This window comes from Phocoena phocoena, chromosome 15, assembly GCF_963924675.1.
Source record: "Phocoena phocoena chromosome 15, mPhoPho1.1, whole genome shotgun sequence".
Classification (NCBI taxonomy): domain Eukaryota; kingdom Metazoa; phylum Chordata; class Mammalia; order Artiodactyla; family Phocoenidae; genus Phocoena; species Phocoena phocoena.
Window position 1 is genome coordinate 61,792,673 of NC_089233.1, and position 19,397 is coordinate 61,812,069.

At 61.8% G+C, this 19,397-nt stretch overlaps 1 protein-coding gene across 1 annotated transcript in view; it reads right to left on the reverse strand.

Moving 5' to 3' along the window:
* NOL4L (nucleolar protein 4 like) overlaps positions 1-19,397 on the reverse strand; it is a 126,848-nt gene that overhangs the window by 2,279 nt on the left and 105,172 nt on the right. The window contains exons 6-10 of the mRNA XM_065892149.1: positions 6,594-6,862; positions 4,076-4,261; positions 3,805-3,996; positions 3,479-3,601; positions 2,839-3,040 (exon numbers count right to left, since the gene is read on the reverse strand). Coding sequence (XP_065748221.1) covers positions 2,839-3,040; positions 3,479-3,601; positions 3,805-3,996; positions 4,076-4,261; positions 6,594-6,862 — 972 coding nt within the window. The remainder of the gene's footprint in view (positions 1-2,838; positions 3,041-3,478; positions 3,602-3,804; positions 3,997-4,075; positions 4,262-6,593; positions 6,863-19,397) is intronic.

The following is a 19,397-nucleotide window of genomic DNA, read 5'->3' on the forward strand; positions in this document are numbered from 1 at the left end:
GGACGTCAAGCAGGAGGTCCTGGGAACTGGCCTGCTAAGGAACATCCTTGGAACTGAGGGTCGACGGAAGTCCATTAAAATGAAACACAGGAGGAAGGACTGGGGCTGGGAACTGCTGGGAACAGCCAAGCAGGCGGCTGACCCCCACGTGGGTGCTGCTGGGAGAGTCTGGGAGCAGGCAGGGGTGCCTGCGCTGGCTCCCGGCTGCTGCAGGGTTTGGTCCCCTCCAGACACTGGCTGGGGGTGGCAGAGGAAGGCCGCCTGCCACATGGGTGTGAGCTGGCCCTGGGCTTCCTCTCTTTCCTCCCTCCGCCCCCAAGCCTTGTCCTCTTCACTCCCATGCTCAGAGCAGGCCTTCCGTCTCTTCCCCCAGGGCTCTGGTTACAGGCAGACACTCAGGTGGCCAGGTGGTTGCTAGAGGGGCCAGAGCGGGTGCGAGTTGCCCAGCACCCCAGGTAAGACAGGCAGAGCCTGAGTCTATCTGGGCTGACCTGGATCCACCCACGATCTAAGTGAGGAGCTCTGAGCTACCAACACGACTGCCCAACCGAGGTGCCAAATGGACTGAACCCTCGTTTAAGGGCTGCTGCTGGGAAGGTACTGGGACTGGGACTGCCCGTGGTGTTCTTCCAACTGCTGGACCCAAACCCAGTGCTCACAGGACGCCACTGCCCCAGGCAGGAGGTCAGCGAGCAGATCTCGGCCTCCGTGACCTCACCACCCACTTCTAAGGAACCAGGGAGACTGAGGTACAGGGGCAGAGCTAGTGGCCTTTCTTGAAGCCTCTCTGGCAAGTGTGAACAGGGCGGGAGGGCGGCAGGCCTGGCCCTCAAGAGAGGCCGGAGCAGCCCTGGCAGCTGCGGCCCGAGACAGGCCCTGCTGTGTGGTGCCAGGTGGGGGCCTATCACCATCGCCTGCCCCCTGGGAAGGACTCTCCCCGTGCGCAACAGGGGGGGCTCTAACTTCCTGCCCCGCACCTGTCTCCAGACACGCTCTACCAGGGTCCCCACTCAGCAGGGCTGTCAGATAGGCTCCTTCCTGGAAGGAAAGCAGCCCGCCTGGGACAGCCATTTCACCCCTGCTGCAGCTGACCACTCTGGCCTCAGCCTCAGGGATTAGGGCCAGGCAGCCTCTTATTTTAGGTTAAGAGGCATTAGGAAAGGATGAGAAGTTAAGCCCAGGCAGGAATCTTCCAGGAACCCGCACGTACTTGCCGGTGGTGGGGGGCAAGGTGAGCGAGGGTGTCTGGGCTTTCTGCCATGCGTAGGGACCAGCCGCCTCCATCGCTGCCCAGGAACAGTAAGGGGTCTCCCGTGGCCAAGGACAAGGGCCTGAGAGGAATTCTCAGGCACGTTCAGCCAAGACCTAGAACCAGAATTCCCTGGCCTGCGGGCGGCACCTTCCTCTAACCTACTCGTCAAGCAGCAACTTGCTGTCACCCCCAGCCTCTCCTCTCGCCTCTGAACGACCCCCGAAGCACACTGCTTCTGCCTCCTGTCCTCCCCATTAAAATCTCACCACAAGGGCAGACAGCACAATTCATAGCCTCCTTTGGTTAAAGCCTATCTGTGGCTCCTGCTGCACGCAGAACTAAATCCGGATACCTGGCTCAAGAGGCCCTGGGATCACCCCTACCTGACCCCGCCAGCTCCCGGAGGCCGCCAGGCTGCCCTTCACCAGGGGAACCCGCTCTTCCCCTGCCACACCTGCCACCCAGGCCTCAGTGTGACAGGGCCTGAGGTTCGCACTCAGGGCAGCAGCTAGCTCCATGGGGAGGTTTGTATCTTTTGGGGACTGTTTCTCCAATATTGGCCTGTGTTCCGTCTGCATCAGTCACATGGGCAGAGTTACAGGGGGCACCTAGGGGATCACCAGCTCCTGGGGTTAGAGTAGGGGGACAGACAGCTAACCACTGCCCCAGGTGACCCAGATGGGGCCCCACAGTGCAGCAGAAAGGGCTGGGGCCCTGCTCCTAGGTCAGAGAACCTTCATCTCGGGGCTTCCCTGGTGGCACAGCGATTAAGAATCTGCCTGCCAATGCAGGGGACACGGGTTCGAGCCCTGGTCCGGGAAGATCCCACATGCCACAGAGCAACTAAGTCCGTGTGCCACAACTACTGAGCCTGCGCTCTAGAGCCGTGAACCATAACTACTGAGCCCATGTGCCACAACTACTGAAGCCCGCGCGCCTAGAGCCCGTGGTCCGCAACAAGAGAAGCCACTGCAAAGAGAAGCCCGCGCACTGTACCGCAACGAAGAGCAGCCCCCTCCATCCGCAAGTAGAGAAAGCCCGCGCACAGCAACGAAGACCCAACACAGCCAAAAATAAATAAATTTTTAAAAAAAACTAAGAAATGCTTTTAAAAAGAAGAACCTTCATCTCACAAGTGAGGTCCTAAGCGGTGGCCTGGAGAGGGAGGTGACCTGCCTGGGACCAAATCCTGGCTCTGCCATCAACTCTGCAAGACCTGGGCCAGTGACCGTCTCACTGAGACTTGGTCGTTTTGGGTGAGACGAGGGTGTGGAGGGGCTCAACTCGGGTGAAGAGCGGGGCCTTGGCTAGGACTGCACACAGTGGCCCGTGGAGGGGGTGCGGGGCAGCGGCAGGGGACCAGGGAGAGGCCCAGCAAGCCTCCGGGGAGGCAAGAAAGGAGTGGAACGCTGTTCCTGTTAACCTTGCCTTCCAAGCTAAGGACTGGCTAAGATTATGAGATGGGGAGGGTCCCTGTGCCAAGAAGGAGTCACTTTCCCGGCCGCCTCTGCTGCTTCCTCGCCTGCCCCGCCCCCTTCCCAAGGCAGCTGGTCAGGGAGCCGCAGAGCCTGGTGTCCCACACTCACCATTACTGTGATTTCCTGTTTGGAGGGAGGCAGGGGGCTGCAGGTTGCTGCCCAAGGCCCCGTAACCACGGTAACTGTAGTTCAGGCCACCGTTGACGTACACAGGGTCCTGGGAGTAGGAGGAGGCTGGCAGTGAGTAGGTGGAGTGGGGGATGGCTGCGGAGTCCCGGGAGTGCTGCTTGTCCAGGGCTATGGGCTCGTCCTGCAGAGCGGGAGGGAGGCGCTGGGGAACCACAGGGGCAGCAGGCCCTGACCACGGTCCCTGGACGGGGGTGGGTGGTGGCCCCAGATTTGCCGGGACCCGGCGCGGGACCTGCAGGACTCTGCCTCTCCCCCTGGCTGCCTTGCCCAGGGCCTCCCCCAGCCCCCCATGTGCTCATCTATCTTCAGGGCAGATTTCATCTGTTCCTGCCCGGCTGAAGACACTCTCAGGGCTCGGGATGAAGTCCAGACTCCCTTCCTAGGCCCGCAAGGCCTTTGTGTCTGGGCTCCTCTGACTTCCCCCCGCCGCCCCCCTCCCCCCAGCATCTCCATCTCCCATCTGAGGACGCCTTCCCTGCTCCCTCTGCACCCGGGGGCCGTGGCAGTATCTGCGGCATGGCTGAGGACACCCTCCCAGTGGCTGGCAGCGAGCAGGCACCTGAGAGGACGGGTAGATCTCCAGGCGCATCCTTTTGGCTGCTTTTCTCGTCTCGCTCTCACAGGCAGCTGCCAGGATGTTTTCTGCCATGGCCGAGGTCAGGTGGGGAGGTGTGGGTCTGGTCTGCAGGCAGAATGGGGATGGAGCCAGTGTTAGGGCACAGGGACCCTGCCCTAGAGGTGGGCAGGGCGGCACTGGGCTTTGGGCTCCTCTGTGAACGAGGGGCCACAATGCCTGCTTCCAGGGGTATTGGGAGGGCTGTGGGAAAAGCGCCCAGGAGGCCGGGAGGGTGCGGGGAGCCTGGGACTGGTGGGCCTGGGGCTCACCATCTCCATGCCGTTCTTCTTCATGCGCCGGCAGGACTTGAGGTACGTGCGGATGCGCTTGCGGGCCCGCTCCTGGAACTCAGGGAACTGCCGGCTGCAGGACTCGATGATGGCCTGGATCTTCTCCTTGGGCTGCTTGGAGATGGGCACCATGCGGTCCAGGTTCTCGTCCACAAAGAGACGCACGAACATCTGCAGGAGACACAGGCTGTGGGAAGGGCTGGCCCGGCTGAGCCCCCGCCCCAGCTGGCCGTCCCGGGCGGGCGCTCACGTTGAAGGCCTTGAGGCGCTCAGGGTCCATGCCCTCGGAGTCATTCATCTTGTCATTGTCCTCATGGTCGTCGTGGTCGTCGTCGTCGTCATCTGCTGTGGGGGCCCGGCCCACCGTCAGGTCCTCAGGGCAGCCACTGACCTCGGTTTTGATGGAGTCATAGCTCCCCGAGCTGTAGGGGGGGGACTGAGAGAGGGCGGCGGGGGCAGAGGGTCAGGCCGCGGTGAGCACACCCAGATGCCACGTGAGCCACGCTGCAAGGCCCTGAGCAAGTCACTCTCCTTCTGCTCCTTTCCCCTGTGACACGGGGACAGCGATGCTGCCGCCCCTCCCTGGGCGGCTGTAGGAGGGACTGCCCACAACCACACATGCAGAGGCCTGGCGCCCCGGAGGAGTTCAGTGGAGGGGACAGTGGTTTACTCGGCAGCAGTGCCCACGCCAGGATGTGCCTCACCGCACGAGGGAAAGGCAAACACAGAAAGGGCCCCTTCCCGCCACCAGCCAGCCTCTCCTGCTTGTGCCAAGATCTGTTCTGGCTTCGGGGTTTCCCTCCCTGGTCTCCAAGGGGCTGCAACCCTGAGTTGACAACCGAGCTGTCACAAAAGCAGTGAGTGTGCTGTCTGTCGGGGATGAGGAACAGATGGGCTGGGAAAGAACCAGCCAAAGAAACAGGCCCATCAGGCAAAAGGGCATCCCCGCAGCTCCCAGGCTGGGCTTCTCCTGTCTGCTGCCACCCCTGGAAGTCACCGTGAGCCCTGATGCAGAGCGTGTGTAGAAAGGGGAGAGGGAACCAGGCACAGCCCCTTGTCCTGCAGTAGAGAAGGGACCCACCCCCTGAGCCCCTCCTGGAGCAAGACCCTTCCCCAGCTCTCCTGGGAATGCACTTCCCTACTCTCCTCCCTGCTTTTTCGATCCTCCTCTTCCTTTACTGCTCAGTTCCCGTCCGGTCTCCTGCCCCCTGCCGCACGTGCTCTGGGAAGGCTCCCCGAGGACCACTGTCATTTGCCTTTTAGAAAGTTTGCGGCTTTGTCCAGTCCTGACTTCACTCAGTGGTACCCTGACTAGCAGTGTCCTGGAGACACAGTCCCTGCCCTCAAGGAGGTGGGCATCTAGTAGGCAGTCCGGCCCAGGAAACAAACAGCCGCAGATCACACCCTGCAACGTGGCCACATAGTGGCCCAGACGGCATACAGCTCTTGCGGACAAACGTATAAAGACAGACACTGATTGGTGCCCTGTCCCACGGTAGCTGCCACCACCAGCCTCCATGTGACCACACCCACCGGGGTCAGCCCTCCCAGGGTCCCTGGCCTCGTGCCCATCTCTTGATCCACACATAGACTCTGAAGGGGAAAGGACGCCCAGGTCCTCTGGCCTCCCACTGGGCTGTGTCAGACTCGCGACGGAGGGTCCAAAGGCGCCTTGGGCAAGTCACAGTCCCAGGTGCTCTTGGGCCAATCCTCTGCCAGCGTCAGAGGAAACAGAAGAACTATCGGTGGCGCTCGTGCTCCCGTCTCACTTCCGTGGTCCACACATGTGGCCTGAGGCCCCAGTGGCAAACTCAACCCCTCTGGCTCTCCGCCTGCCGAGGCAGCAGCTGTGCCTGCCCCTGGGACCCAGTCAAAGAAGGGAAGACAGTGCTCTGGCCAGTACCTGTCCCTCAGCCTGGGCTCAGACACACAGCGATGACTGAACACCCGTTCATTTGTACAGAACCTTTCCACGAGACACGTCATTGGAAGCCAGCACTGGCACCCACCCCACGCCCTCTGCAGAAGAGAAAACAGGCCCTGGGAGGGGAAGGAACCTGTGCAGGGGCCCGTAGCTGCAGCCCAGGAGCGTAGGGCTCTGAGAAGGTACCTCTGGGCCCCCTAGCCCGGGCAGAAGAAAACAGCCCCCCGGGAGAGCTCCCGCCCCTGGTGCCGCACTGCACTGCTGCAGGAGACCTCGGTGGCCCGGAGGTGGCTTCCGGAAGCAACAGGGGAGGGGGAGGGGAGCGCCAAATGGTGGGGCACCTGTCCGCCCCCCATTAGCCTGGTCTATTGAGTTTCACACGTCCACATCCCTGGGGCCACAAACAAAGGCCTCACCTTTTTTCTGCACCATCTGTAGAATGGGGACAGGCATGCAGAGTAGCGAGAAAACATGAGACCTTGGGCCTCTGTGCTGAATGCAGCCCACCTGCTGCTGCTCCTCACAGCAGACTCTGTTTTGGAGGCAGAGGGGGCCGGGCCACACGTCACCCACCACGTCCACCAAGGCAGAGGCCAACAACCCCACTTCACAGATGGGGGTGGAGGCTGAGAGAAGTGAGCGCCTTGCTCGAGGTCAACTGAGCGGTCTCCCATTCCAGAGCCTCCCCAGGACAATGACAGCAGAACAGCCACGGCTACCACCCTGACTTGGTGTCACAACCCCGGTACGCGTGATTTCACGTCAGCCCCGCACAGCCCTGCCGTGTACGGGCGCGGCAGAGGCTCCCAGCTCCGGCGGGCCAGCAGCCCGCAGCCCCACACACCTCGGGGGTGGTCTTCACCCCGTACTTGACGCGGCTCCGCAGTCCATCGGCGTCGGAGGGGTAGGAGGGCATGCCGAGCGCTGAGCCCTGCGGGAGCTTGTCGCACAGGTTGATGGGCTGATCCTCGGCGGTGGCGGTGAAGTCCACGGGGGCCACGGTGCCGTTGCCATTCATCTCGGGGAAGGCGGGGTCTCCCTGTGTGCTGCTCGAGGTGGACGGGTTCAGGGTGGAGGAGCCATTGCCGCTGCCGCTCTCGGAGGAGGAGTCGTCTGAAACGAGAGGCCTGGGTGTGAGGCTCCACCTCGGCACCCGCTGGCCCCTAAGACCCCCCTCCCCCCAGGTACGTGGCCATGGCAGCCACAGGGGGTACTTGCCCCGTGCGGTCCTCACGAGCATCCCTGGGCAGGAGGTGAGCGAGCGCTGCCGTCCCCACTCGGGGCGCCAAGAGGCTAGCCTTGCCCCAGCCTGAGGTAGGGGCAGGGTCCCTCTGCCGGAAACTGGGGCCATCAGGGCGGAGCGGCCACGGAGCATGCCTCCTGCCCTCCACCCCACAAAAGCCATATCCAGCTTCGGGAGCCAGGGAGTGAGTGGCTGCAGCCTCAAGTGTGACCTGCCTGCCGCAGGTCCAGGAGTCCTCGGACACGCCAGGGGCTGCATGGGGCCTGGCCAGTGCCCCCCTCTTCCCCCAGCTCACCACTGCCTTGCCCCTTTACACCCTCTCCCCACAGGACCCCTTCCCCACAGCAGAGCCTCCAACTTCTCCATCCTCTGCCTGAGGAAGGTTGGCTCCACTGTGACACCCCTGCCCCTTAGTCACTCCCTCCAGCAAGCAGGCCCAGGCCAAGCCTGTGCAGACAGAGATCTGCCCTCGGTGCATGGCCACATGGCACTGAACACCCAGAGCCAGGGCTGCGGGTACATCCCTGGCACCTCCTGGGCCATCCCTGCTTTCCTCAAGTGACAGCCCAACAAAGCCCTGTGGAGGGCACCCCCTGCTGCAGACAGCGCGGCATTGCCGGGGGACCTAGGAGGACAAACTTTTAACTAGGGGGTTAGACACTTCCGGTAAATTCCAGGCCCCTTTTCCCCACCCTGCCCCAGCCTCCTGCTTGATCAGCTGAGAAGGCAGAGGCCCAAGCTACGCTCAAGCTCCCGGGGTCACTGTCAGGTGAGTACCGCGTGGTTCCTGGTGGCGCCCAGGTGCCCAAGCGGCTCTGCACCTGTAACCAGAGTGGGTGGGGGAGGGGCGGCCACAGTGAATCCTGACCGCCTCCCAGGCCACCCCCTCCCCCAGGCCAGGGTCGCGCACGACCCCACCCCCACCCTCCCAGCCGGCAGATTATGAAGATTTAGTTCCTGGTGCTGGGCACTGGGCACGCGCACCTCCGGAGCGTCCCCATGGTGACCAAGCGGCTCTAGCTCGCCAACCAATCACTGGCCTCCCGGCTGCCCATCAAGCAGCCAGGGCCCAGGGCAGAGGGGGATGGGAAAGGCCTCCGCGCCATGGCACCCCTCCCCCTCGGCTGCCGCAGGTCCCCTGGGCCAGGATGCCCCTCCTTCTGCCCCTCTTCCTCTGGGCAGTCACTGCTCTCTCCATCCTCCTGCAGGGCAGCTCCAGGCTCTACTCAAGGCCACCCCAAAGATCCACACACACACACACCCCCACCCCCGCCTTGCTCAGCTTCATCCCACAGTCCCCAGACTAGCCGCCCTGCTACCTGTGGAACCTCACCGCCCATCCCCTCCTCCTCAATCACAGATGGGTCTGGTTTTCTTCTGGCAGTGTCTCCAGCGACTAACCTAGATATTGGTAGAGTGAGTAGTATTTACTGAGCACCTACTGTGTGCTGGCTCTGTCCCAGGCTGAGAAACAAAGTAGTGACTATGACCCAGATGCCAGCCCTCCTGGGGGGACAGATGCACATTGCTGAAACACACAGAGAGTGAATGGGCCACCAACTTGCCAAACCACATCCACCACACCCCCACCCCATCCAGCCTCCTTGGCCGACCTTCCCCTTCAGCACCCCAGCTCCCCTCGGTCACCCCACCCTTTCCCAGCACCAGTCTAACGATCACTCCCCTGTTCCCTAACCTTCCTGCTCCCCACAGCCTGCCCAAGAAGAGTCGGCAAGAGTGCTGGGTGTGTTCTTGGTCCCATGATCTCTGCAGCCTCCCCCAGCCCAGGTCCCACTATCCTGGGCCCCTTCTGAAGCCTCACACCTCCAGGCCTCTGCTTGGGCTCTGCTGCCCGCCTGCCGTGTTGCTTCAGCTCAGTAAATGTTAGTCCACCTTCAAGACCTGGCTCAACGCTACCTTCTCAGAGCAGGCCTCCTTCCTCCGCTGTCCCTAGGAAGGAGGTACTCAGAGCCCCGAGCCCAGCCTGGTACCCATCCTTCCGAGGGATACTTCACGCCTCCTTCAGCGGCTCAGGGTCAGTCCTGAGAGCTGCCTACCTCCCCACCAGGGCTGGGCCCGTTGCCAGAGAAGCCCCAGCACCCGGGATTCAGAAGTCTCTGCCAGGGTCAAGGAGCTGAAGGGCAAGGATTGACACCCATCCTGGCCAACTGTCTGAGCTCCTCTGAGCTCTGGCCGGTACCCATTCTTAGCTCACCTTGCAGGTGTGACTTCACATCCTGGCACCACCCCCAAAAGGCCACTTGCTTGACCTCAGAGGGCCTTGTCTTCCTCCTCTGGAAGGAGGGGTTGCTAGGAGGGGCAATGGGCACCACACCAAGCACAGAGAGAGCCAACTGTCACTACACTCATGCATGGGCGTCAGGCCGACGGCCTCCCGCAGCGTCACACCAGGAACGGGCCCAGAGGTGGCGCCCTGACTGCCTGCCTCCCGGCCAGATTCCCTCCAGGGAGGATGGACCCTCTTGCCCTGTGCATCTCCAGGCACGAGCATGAAGGAGGCTCGGGTGCTGTGAGGACACACGCGCGTGGGTGTGTGTGTGTGCGCGGGTGCGTGTGTGTGTGTTCCCAGGGCCCTCCAGCTCAGGAGCCCAGGGTGCTGGCCCAGACTCTTGAGCTGCCAACACCCTCACCCCAGGGCTGTGCACCTCAGGCACTGGCTCCAATGGTGGCACGGCCCCTCCGAGAAGGCAGATGCCGCCTCAGTCTGATAGGGGAAGTGGCTGGGCAGATGAGACCCATGAGGCCAGGAGCCCTGACCTCCTGTAGCTGTGCATTCCAAGTTTTTAGAAGAAACTGGAAATATGTACCATTATGTAAATGTCCGGATTTTTAAATACTGGTGACTGACTTACATTGTTCACATTTTGAAAAACCTTACTGGACAAACGGACAAACAAAACGTGGTCTATCTATGCAATGAAATACTATTCAGCCATAAAAAGTAATGAAACTCTGATACACGCTATAACGTGGATGAACTGTGGAAACGTTACGTTACGTGAAATAAGTGAGAAGCAACAGGACGGATACTGAATGAGAACACTTACATGCGATACAGTCGTGTTCAGAGGGATTGAAAGTATATGAGGGGACACCAGGGACTGGGGGAGGGCGGAATGGGGAGTTATTGCTTAATGGTTACAGAGTTTCTGTTTAGAGTAATGAAAACTCTGTTTTGGAAATAACGTGTGCTGGTTGCATAACACTGTCAATGTACCGCTGCCGCGTTGTACACTTGAAAATGGTTAAATGGTAAATTTTATGTTTTACAAAATTTTTCACCACAAAAAATTCCCCCAAAACAAAACAACACAAAAGTCCTTGAGTAGGCCAGCGGGCTCCAGTTTACAAGCTCCATTTGCTGCCGCCGCACGTATCCACGGGCCAAGCCTCTCCCGCCTCCACTCTGCATCTGGGGTCAGGGAAACCCAGTGACACACACAGAGCCCTCCTCTGGGGCATAGGTGAGTCACTCACCCCCCGCCCCCCAACATGCCGCCCTTAACCTGCTCATGGGCTGCCTGCAACCTGGGGTCCACTTCCAGCTGACGAGGGAGGCCATGGGCTGTAGGCAGAATGCAGCGGGGCTGTGTATCCTTGAAGACACCCCTTCACCTCCTTTCAAAATGGGTGCCATGTCAGTAAAATAGGATTTATAAGGTGTAGACAATACCTGGCACAAAGAATAGGTGCTTAAAAAAACACCCCGATTCCCTGCCCCCGCCCAGGCCTTCTCACTTCGTAATGCACGTGCTTCCCGAGCACGGCTTTTCCAGGCTGGACTGTGGGCTTCCGGGGGCCCCTCGGAGCCCAGCTTGGTGCCAAATCTGAGGTGGGCACGGTAAGGGGAGGTGGGAGAGGGACAGGGCCGGGAAGATGCTGTTCCTGCCCTCGTCCCTTCCTTTCTCGAACACTTACTGGGTGTCAGGCCTGTGTGGGGCACTGGGGACACTGAGGTGAAAAGATGGGGGTGGTCACTGTCCTGGGGCTCATGCTCTAGGGAGCAAAAAACCAAACATAAGGTTCTAGAGGACACTGGGCTCTGGAGAGAGCCTTGGAGTTTCTCGCCCCTCCTGTCCCCTCACCTCCCCCTGCAACCCCTTCCTCGTCCGGGAAGCCCTCTCTGACTGCAGCACCCATCGAGGCTCCAGCTCTGGACCACCCGCTGCGGATCTCACCCCAGGGAGGGTGGAACTAGGGTGGGTGCTAGGCAGGGCAGGCTTTCTGGGAGAAGCCTCCAAGGAAAATGCTGAGAAAGCCCTGGGGCAAGGGCTGAAGCCCCCTGACCAAAGCAGGGCAGAGGGCTGCTGAGAAGAAAAGCAGCTGCATCTGTCCAGAGGCCCCCGAGGCAGTGGTGATGACCCGGCCACAGTCCACGGACTGAGTTCAAACGCCCAAGTTGAAGCCAAACTCTCCCCAGGCCCGCTGGGCCCTGCTGGCAGCCCCCCACCCCTGCTGTCACCCCCTCCGGCTGTGTGCCCCGGCCTCTGCCCTTGTACCCTCTTCTCAGGACACTCCGAGTTCCCTTCCCTCCAGGGCTTTGCTGAAAGGTCACCTTCTCAGTGAGACCTCCCTGCCCCCACTCTGACACACTGGAGACCTCCCTGCCCCCACTCTGACACACTGGAGACCTCCCTGCCCCCACCCACTCTGACACACTGGAGACCTCCCTGCCCCCACTCTGACACACTGGAGACCTCCCTGCCCCCACTCTGACACATGGAGACCTCCCTGCCCCCACTCTGACACACTGGAGATCTCCCTGCCCCCACCCACTCTGACACACTGGAGACCTCCCTGCCCCCACTCACTCTGACACACTGGAGACCTCCCTGCCCCCACTCTGACACATGGAGACCTCCCTGCCCCCACTCTGACACACTGGAGATCTCCCTGCCCCCACTCTGACACATGGAGACCTCCCTGCCCCCACCCACTCTGACACACTGGAGACCTCCCTGCCCCCACCCACTCTGACACACTGGAGACCTCCCTGCCCCACCCACTCTGACACACTGGAGACCTCCCTGCCCCCACCCACTCTGACACACTGGAGACCTCCCTGCCCCCATCCACTCTGACACACTGGAGACCTCCCTGCCCCCACCCACTCTGACACACTGGAGACCTCCCTGCCCCCACCCACTCTGACACACTGGAGACCTCCCTGCCCCCACCCACTCTGACACACTGGAGACCTCCCTGCCCCCACTCACTCTGACACACTGGAGACCTCCCTGCCCCCACCCACTCTGACACACTGGAGACCTCCCTGCCCCCACTCTGACACACTGGAGACCTCCCTGCCCCCACCCACTCTGACACACTGGAGACCTCCCTGCCCCCACTCTGACACACTGGAGACCTCCCTGCCCCCACCCACTCTGACACACTGGAGACCTCTCTGCCTCCACCCACTCTGACACACTGGAGACCCCCCTGCCCCCACTCACTCTGACACACTGGAGACCTCCCTACCCCCACCCACTCTGACACACTGGAGACCTCCCTGCCCCCACCCACTCTGACACACTGGAGACCCCCCTGCCCCCACTCACTCTGACACACTGGAGACCTCCCTGCCCCCACTCTGACACACTGGAGACCTCCCTGCCCTCACCCACTCTGACACACTGGAGACCTCCCTACCCCCACCCACTCTGACACACTGGAGACCTCCCTGCCCCCACTCTGACACACTGGAGACCTCCCTACCCCCACCCACTCTGACACACTGGAGACCTCCCTGCCCCCACTCTGACACACTGGAGACCTCCCTGCCCCCACTCACTCTGACACACTGGAGACCTCCCTGCCCCCACTCTGACACACTGGAGACCTCCCTACCCCCACCCACTCTGACACACTGGAGACCTCCCTGCCCCCACCCACTCTGACACACTGGAGACCTCCCTGCCCCTACTCTGACATACTGGAGACCTCCCTGCCCCCACCCACTCTGACACACTGGAGACCTCCCTGCCCCCACCCACTCTGACACACTGACCCCTTTACCCGTCGTTTTCAGAGTGTTTATCACCTTCTCACGTATTATGTCTATGGTCTGTGCCCAGCGCCCCGGTAAGCTGCCCCGGATCGTTCCTGCCTCTCTAGAAACCACAGCCCTTCCTCTGGTGAGGGCACCCCGAGTCTTCCAGGGTGAGCATGTGTCCGAGGCCCGGCCAGTCGGCGCAGCCCATCACAGCGATCCCCGATGGGCACGTGACCGAGCTCGCCCCATGTCAGTCAGTCCAGGGGCTTTTGCAGAAACGACTGGGGAGCAGTACCCTCCCCTCCCCACAGGGGCTGCTGGGCCCACTCAGCAGGGAGGCCCTCACCCGGAAGGCAGGGCTGACAAGCTGGCACAGACAAATCCCCCCTAAATCCGCCCGTGCCCAAAGCCAAAGAAGGCCCTAGCCTTCTGGTTATAGGAGCCTTTCTGGTTATAGGAGCCTTCTGGTTATAGGAGCCAATGATTTCCTTAACCGCTAAACGGCTGGAGGCAGGTTGCATCACGTGTGCCTGGTCTGGTCTCTGAGTAACCCATGGTCCTGACCCCCGGGAGCGCCCGAGGGAATGGAGCCTCCACTGGCCCTCTCCTCACTGTGGGCCACCCCAACCCCAGGAGGGGCTGGCCGCAGGGCCCGCCCTCCCCCAGCGCCCGGCACAGCCCTGGCCCAGAGACCTGCCTGTCACCGTGTGGGGAAAGAAGAAAGAGGGAGAAACATCAACATCCCAGTCTGGGGCACGCTGGGCTCTGATCCATTCCTAGTTCTTTCCTCCTCCCGACCCTCTCCAAAAAAATGTGATTTAAGGGAGTCACGCACGCAAACCCATGCCCGAGGAGCGGGTCCGGGGGAGCAGGTGCGCGGCCTCGCTGTCTCCCGACCTTGGGCACAGCCTGCCTCCCTGGCTCCTCTTATCTGCAGTCTAGGGAGTTGCCGCTGACGCCCTCTTGGGCTCTGACACTTTATGACCCTGTGAAAGAACCCAGCTGGCCCCATGGGCACCAAGGGCCCGGTACACGGAGTGCAGGAGTTGGGCCTGCCGGGGGTGCAGGCCTCCAGGCACGGGACACGGAGCTGGAAGTGACCCTCTTGTCTCCACCCGGTCCTTAACTGTGCAGCCGTGCCAGGAGGCCCCTCCAGCGTGGGCACCCCACCCACGGCCAGCCAGCCGGAGCCCCGAACAATGCCAGCAGGACAGGACGGCCCCCAGCCTGTGACTGCAGTGACAGGGACAAGTGCAGTGCGGGGCCACAGGGAAGCGGCGGGAATGCACCCCTCCCGAGCATTTCCACAAAACCAGGCCTCCCTGGCTCCGGCGAAGGGCAGCTCCCTGGTCTGGGCAGGACACAGGGCCCACCACCTGTGCCCGGAATGCCTATGGGCAGGGGAGGACTGCGTGCCCATCTATGTAACGTGGGGCAATGCGCTGCTATTCAAATGGGGGAATTAGTGATGAATGGGGGAAATTGTTCCTCCTTCTGTCCAGTCTCCAGAAGGAGACAAAAACCCCTTTTACCTCGGCAAACAATGCCCTTATGTGGGCGCCAGCACCCCGCAGTCCGCACAAGCCCGGCTCTGTGCGAGCCGCCAATCGCCACACCAGGCTCTGGGGCCACAGCCGGTGGCGCCCTCTCCCAGGGGCGACCCTCGAAGGCTCCAGAGGAGGGCTGGGCAAGAGCGCGAAGGTCCACCGGCCCTGGGACCACAGGCCGGGACCCACCAGCCCAGAGCGCCCACTGCAGGCTGCCCGCTGTGGCCAGAGGTGCGGCTGGGCTGCCGCAGGAAGCGCCCCCTCCTGGCGGGCTTCCAGGCAGGGGAGAGGAGGGGGCGTCGATAATTCACACACACAGGACACAGCCCGGAGGAGGCGGGGAGGGGAGAGCGCTGGAGCCGCAGCCCTACCGCGGCCCGGCGGCCCCCAGGATGTGGAAGAGCCAGCCCTGCCTCCCCCCTGCCACGTGGCTTCGGGCTGCAGTCCGGGGGCCTGACTCTGCTCAGAATTTGGGGTGCGCGCCTCACCAGGGCTGGCCTCCGCTCTGACAAAGGCCAGTGGCCAGGCTGTGTTGACATGATGCATAGTTCCCAGGAGCACCCGGCTCCTGGCAGGCTTACCCGGCTCTTCCTCCCGGAAGAAGGCCCTGGGGTCAAACGGGGGACACCGAGGAGCTGGGTGAGGCGGTGTCACTGGGATCCCACCATCCTGGGCGGTGGGGCCACGCCGGGCATCTGCCCCACAGTCTGCCTTTGGACCCCGCTGCCCGCCTAGCTGCCCCTCCTGAGCGCTACCCCGCTCCATCCCTGTGACTCCAAAGGCCTGGCCCAGCCCCTGCTCCCCATCCCAGCTCCACTCCTGCCCCCAACACCCCCAGCACCTCTATTCCACAGCATCCACCTTCCTGCACTTTTATGACTCATTCCTGAAGGTGGCATCAACACCTGAGGCCCTCAGAGTCCAGAGCGGCGCTGTCCAACAGAAACGTAACGCGAGCCACCTACGGAATTATGTTTTCTAGTAGCCACATTAAAAAATGTAAAAAACAAAAAACAAGTGGAATGAATTTTAATAAACTACTTTATTTAATCCAATATATCCAAAATATTATCGTTTCAACTAATAATTAATTCCGTGTTAAATCTGCGATACCTTACATCCTTTTTTCATACAAAGCCTTTGAAACTCAGTGTGTATTTTACACGGTACACCTCAATTTGCACGAGCCCTTTTCAACAGCGGTCTTGGCGCCCATGTTAGCGCAGACCCAGATTTTTGTGATTTCCCCCTAAAACTGAAATCATTTCGCTCAGTGCAGGGACCCTGGGGTCTCAGCCCCTAGAGAGGTGTCCAAGTTACAGATGAGAGTTGGGGTCTTGGGGCAGGTGGCCTGAGCAGGGTTGGTGGCGGGGCACTGGGGGCAGGCGCCGCCTTCGGTGGGGGTGGACACCAAGTATGTGGCAGGCGCCAGGCAGACTCATGGTGCCTGATTTGCACAACCACCCCCCGGAACAGACATCAGGAAGGAACCAGAGGATCCCAGAGGGAAGTCATCAGCCGTCACACAGTGTGAATGGAAAAGCACAGATGAGCCCCAGTGCTGCCTGATTCCCCGAAGCACCCACCCCTCATGCTCTTTCCTCTTTTGGCCTCGATTTGCCCATCTGTACTATGGGACAGCCCCCACCCCTGTCACTGTCCCACTTTCTGCTGGCCCTCCCCAACATATCCTGGCCCAATGTGCCCCGGGGGAAAACACTCCCAATATGGACTGCCTGGGTCTTTGTCTTCCCAGGCCCGACAGTCTCCCTGGCCCCACCCTCAAGGCCAAACACAGGCAGTGAGCCCTCAATGCTAATTCAGTGTGCAACTCTCTAGCTGAGATGTCCCCTGCACCCCCTCACCCCAACCCCAAAACAAATGAGCAAAGAGCCACTTCGGGCAACCATGTGTGAATGATTCATGGGGCAGGGCCCTAGCCCCAGAGCCTGTGTGCTTGTGTGTGTGGCTTCTGAGGGCCTGGCAGGCCTTCTGCCAGCCGGCCAGGAAGCCCGTCTGGGTTCGGTGCATCCCAGCCCTTAGGTCAGAGTGATCAAGCCAGCGTGGCCCCGGTCACTTCCTGGTTCCTGGGAACGTCGCCTGTGGACAGGCTCTGGTGGCGATGCCTCTCCGACACACCCCTCTCCCGGCCTCCTCTCCAGCACAGCAGGCCTGCCTCCACAGAGGGCCAAGAGGCAGTTGGGTTTCCACGTGTCCTGGGCTGGGGAGGGGGGCAGAGGGGAGCAGGGCTCTGACACCCCGATGGCTCAGCAGGCCTAGGCGAATCTTCCAGGTGTCGGGGGGGATCTCCCTCTCCCTTTCTCAGCAGGTGGACTTTACCTCTAGGGCCCTGGAGCGTGTCCTGCCCTATGCCCCCACCAGGCGTCTGGGGGCCTGTGAGGGCCTAAGACCCTGGCAGCCTGCACAAGGCCAGGGCTGTGCAGGCCTGGCCTGCTCCGGGGATAAAGGGATCTCTCGGCGCTGTCTCCCAGCCTCCCTTACCCCGCAGCGGCAGGAGGCCAGGACAGCCCAGCATTGTCTGTGCTGCCTGCAGCCCAGCTGATGATGGACACTTTCCTGTGACCCGGGCCTGGCAGGGTGGCCCACGGCCAATCCCCGGAAGGGCTTGGGCCCTAGTTCTGGGGTTGGGGGGCGGGGCAGGAGGCCACCGCCCGCCTTCCTGCCTCCACTTCCGGTGTGGATGTCGGAGCCTTGAACAGAGTGCAAAGAGATACTGCTCTAGAAGGAGGGAGTGTGTGACCTGTAGCCAGAAAATAAGGCCCAGACACCAGCTTCAGTCTCACTGTGGACCAGCCCCGTTGGTGTCAGGTCAAGATCAGGCATGTTGGAGGGGAGAGGTGGCCTCACGTTGCAGGAAGCCATCCCAGGGAGGCCACTGTGAAGGGGCCACAGTCCCCCCAACATGTGACAGTGACCAGGGAGGATGCCCAACAACGAGGGCTGGGTCCACAGTGAGCAGGCTGCAGCAGGCTGTGAAGCCTTGGGGCCCCGGCTGGGGAGACAGCTGCTCCGACCGCAGGGGTGGGCCCGTGGGAGGGTGGGTACCACGCGCACAGAACACGAGAAGTGGCCGAGGCTCAGGGGTAACGCGGGCGACTGTCTCCGAGCCTGCCTGGCCTGGCCCCAACCCCACTCGCAGTACAGCCTCTTGGCTCTTTCCTTGCACAAGCAGCTTCCATCCCCGGCCGGGAACACTCCCGTGGCATCCTCAGTGCCCGGCACAGTGGCCAGCACACAGGAGCTAAGCTGCTGCCCGGGCGCCTTCTCCTTGGACAGAAGAGCTTACTTGCAGCTGCCCATGGGGCTGCCCATCAGTGAGGGAGCCTGGGATGGGTCTGGGGTTTGCAGATTAGAGAGCAGGATCCTGGGAGATGTAAGGTCCCCCAACAGGCCCTGGCACACGTGGGTGGTGAGTGGGACAGGAACTCAGGAGATGCTAGAGCAAGCTGTGGGTGCCCAAGCCGCGAGCTTGTAAAGAAAGCCGTGGTCAGAACCCCACAGGGCGCAGTGGGCAGAAGGGATCAAGAAAGACCTGGATGGATGAGGAGACAGGAGTGGAGCGCATGGGGCAGTGAAGGGTCGGGTGGATGGGGTAAAGTGAGGCGGACTCCTGACCCACCTACAGCCCCCTCAGCCTGTGAGTGCCAGTTGGCCACGGACCCCCGCCTCCGGCTCTTCAGCAGAGGCTCCTGCAGCTGCCTGGCCACCTGAGAGGAAACGATCCCCTCTCCGGTCACCAGCCTTCCCTGTCCACACACTGTCCAGTCCTCACCCCGCCATCCAGTGACGGGGAGGGGTTGGCCCCAGGCCACACAGCAGACAGGCAGCAGAGGCAGAATCTAGCCTGGGCTGGCTCCCCGTGGCTGGGGTAGGGCACACTCCCCCTGCAGACCCACCCTCCGTGGAGACCGGCCCAGGTGGGTGAGGACAGGGGAGGCGGCACTGCTGTAAATACCGAGCCCTGGGCAAGCAAGTCACACACCTGCTCCCCAGGTGACCGCCCCTGCTGCTGCCCAGTTTGCATGTCTGGGTAGTGGAGTGCCACACCCAAGGGCAGCAAGAGTCAGGAGGCAGGAAGCCTTGGTCTTCTCACAAAGTGCTCCTGAGACACACCAGGATTAACGGCTGCAGTCACGCAGGCCACGCTCCAGACAGCAGCCAGGGATCAGAGGTCAGCAACTTGCTTAGGACCCCACTGCAGGACCAGGGCAGGCCAGGACCTGCTCGGGAGAGCCACGGCAAGGCGCCAGGGGCTGCCGGCAGGGGGCCGTGTCCAGGAGAGACCCTGGGCCCACAGAGGCGGCTTCACCTCTCTCCTTCCTCCCGGATCCCTTGCATGCAGCCCCTCGCCTGGCCTGGGCCCTCTCTCCTGGCTGAAGCTTGGGGCCACAAGGAGCTTCTGGAGACATGTGACCCAGGAAATCCCCAACCCTGGCATGCAGCATCTTCCTCCCTTCCCAGCCTCCTCCTGACGTGCTGCCCAAGCTTCCCAGGCTGTTGAACACCTGCCTTCGACATCACAACGCAGCCTCCTCCGAGAGGCTTCCGCTGGTCCCCCGTCTCTGCCACTAGCTTCTCAACAGCCGTTTGCTGGGCACCTGCTCTGAGCTGAGGGCTGGGGATAAAGCCCAGAAGAGGACACTCGGCCCTGAGGCTGCTCCGTGCCGCACCGTTTGTGACAACAGAAAAGGGGGGGCTGGGATGCCCTTCCCCATGAGTGGCCCAAACATAGGCTCTGGAGTCAGAGACACCCTTGTTGGCCTCTTGGAGTCCGGGCACGTCACCTCTCCCTCTCCCTGTGCACGTCAGGCCTAGTCACAGCTC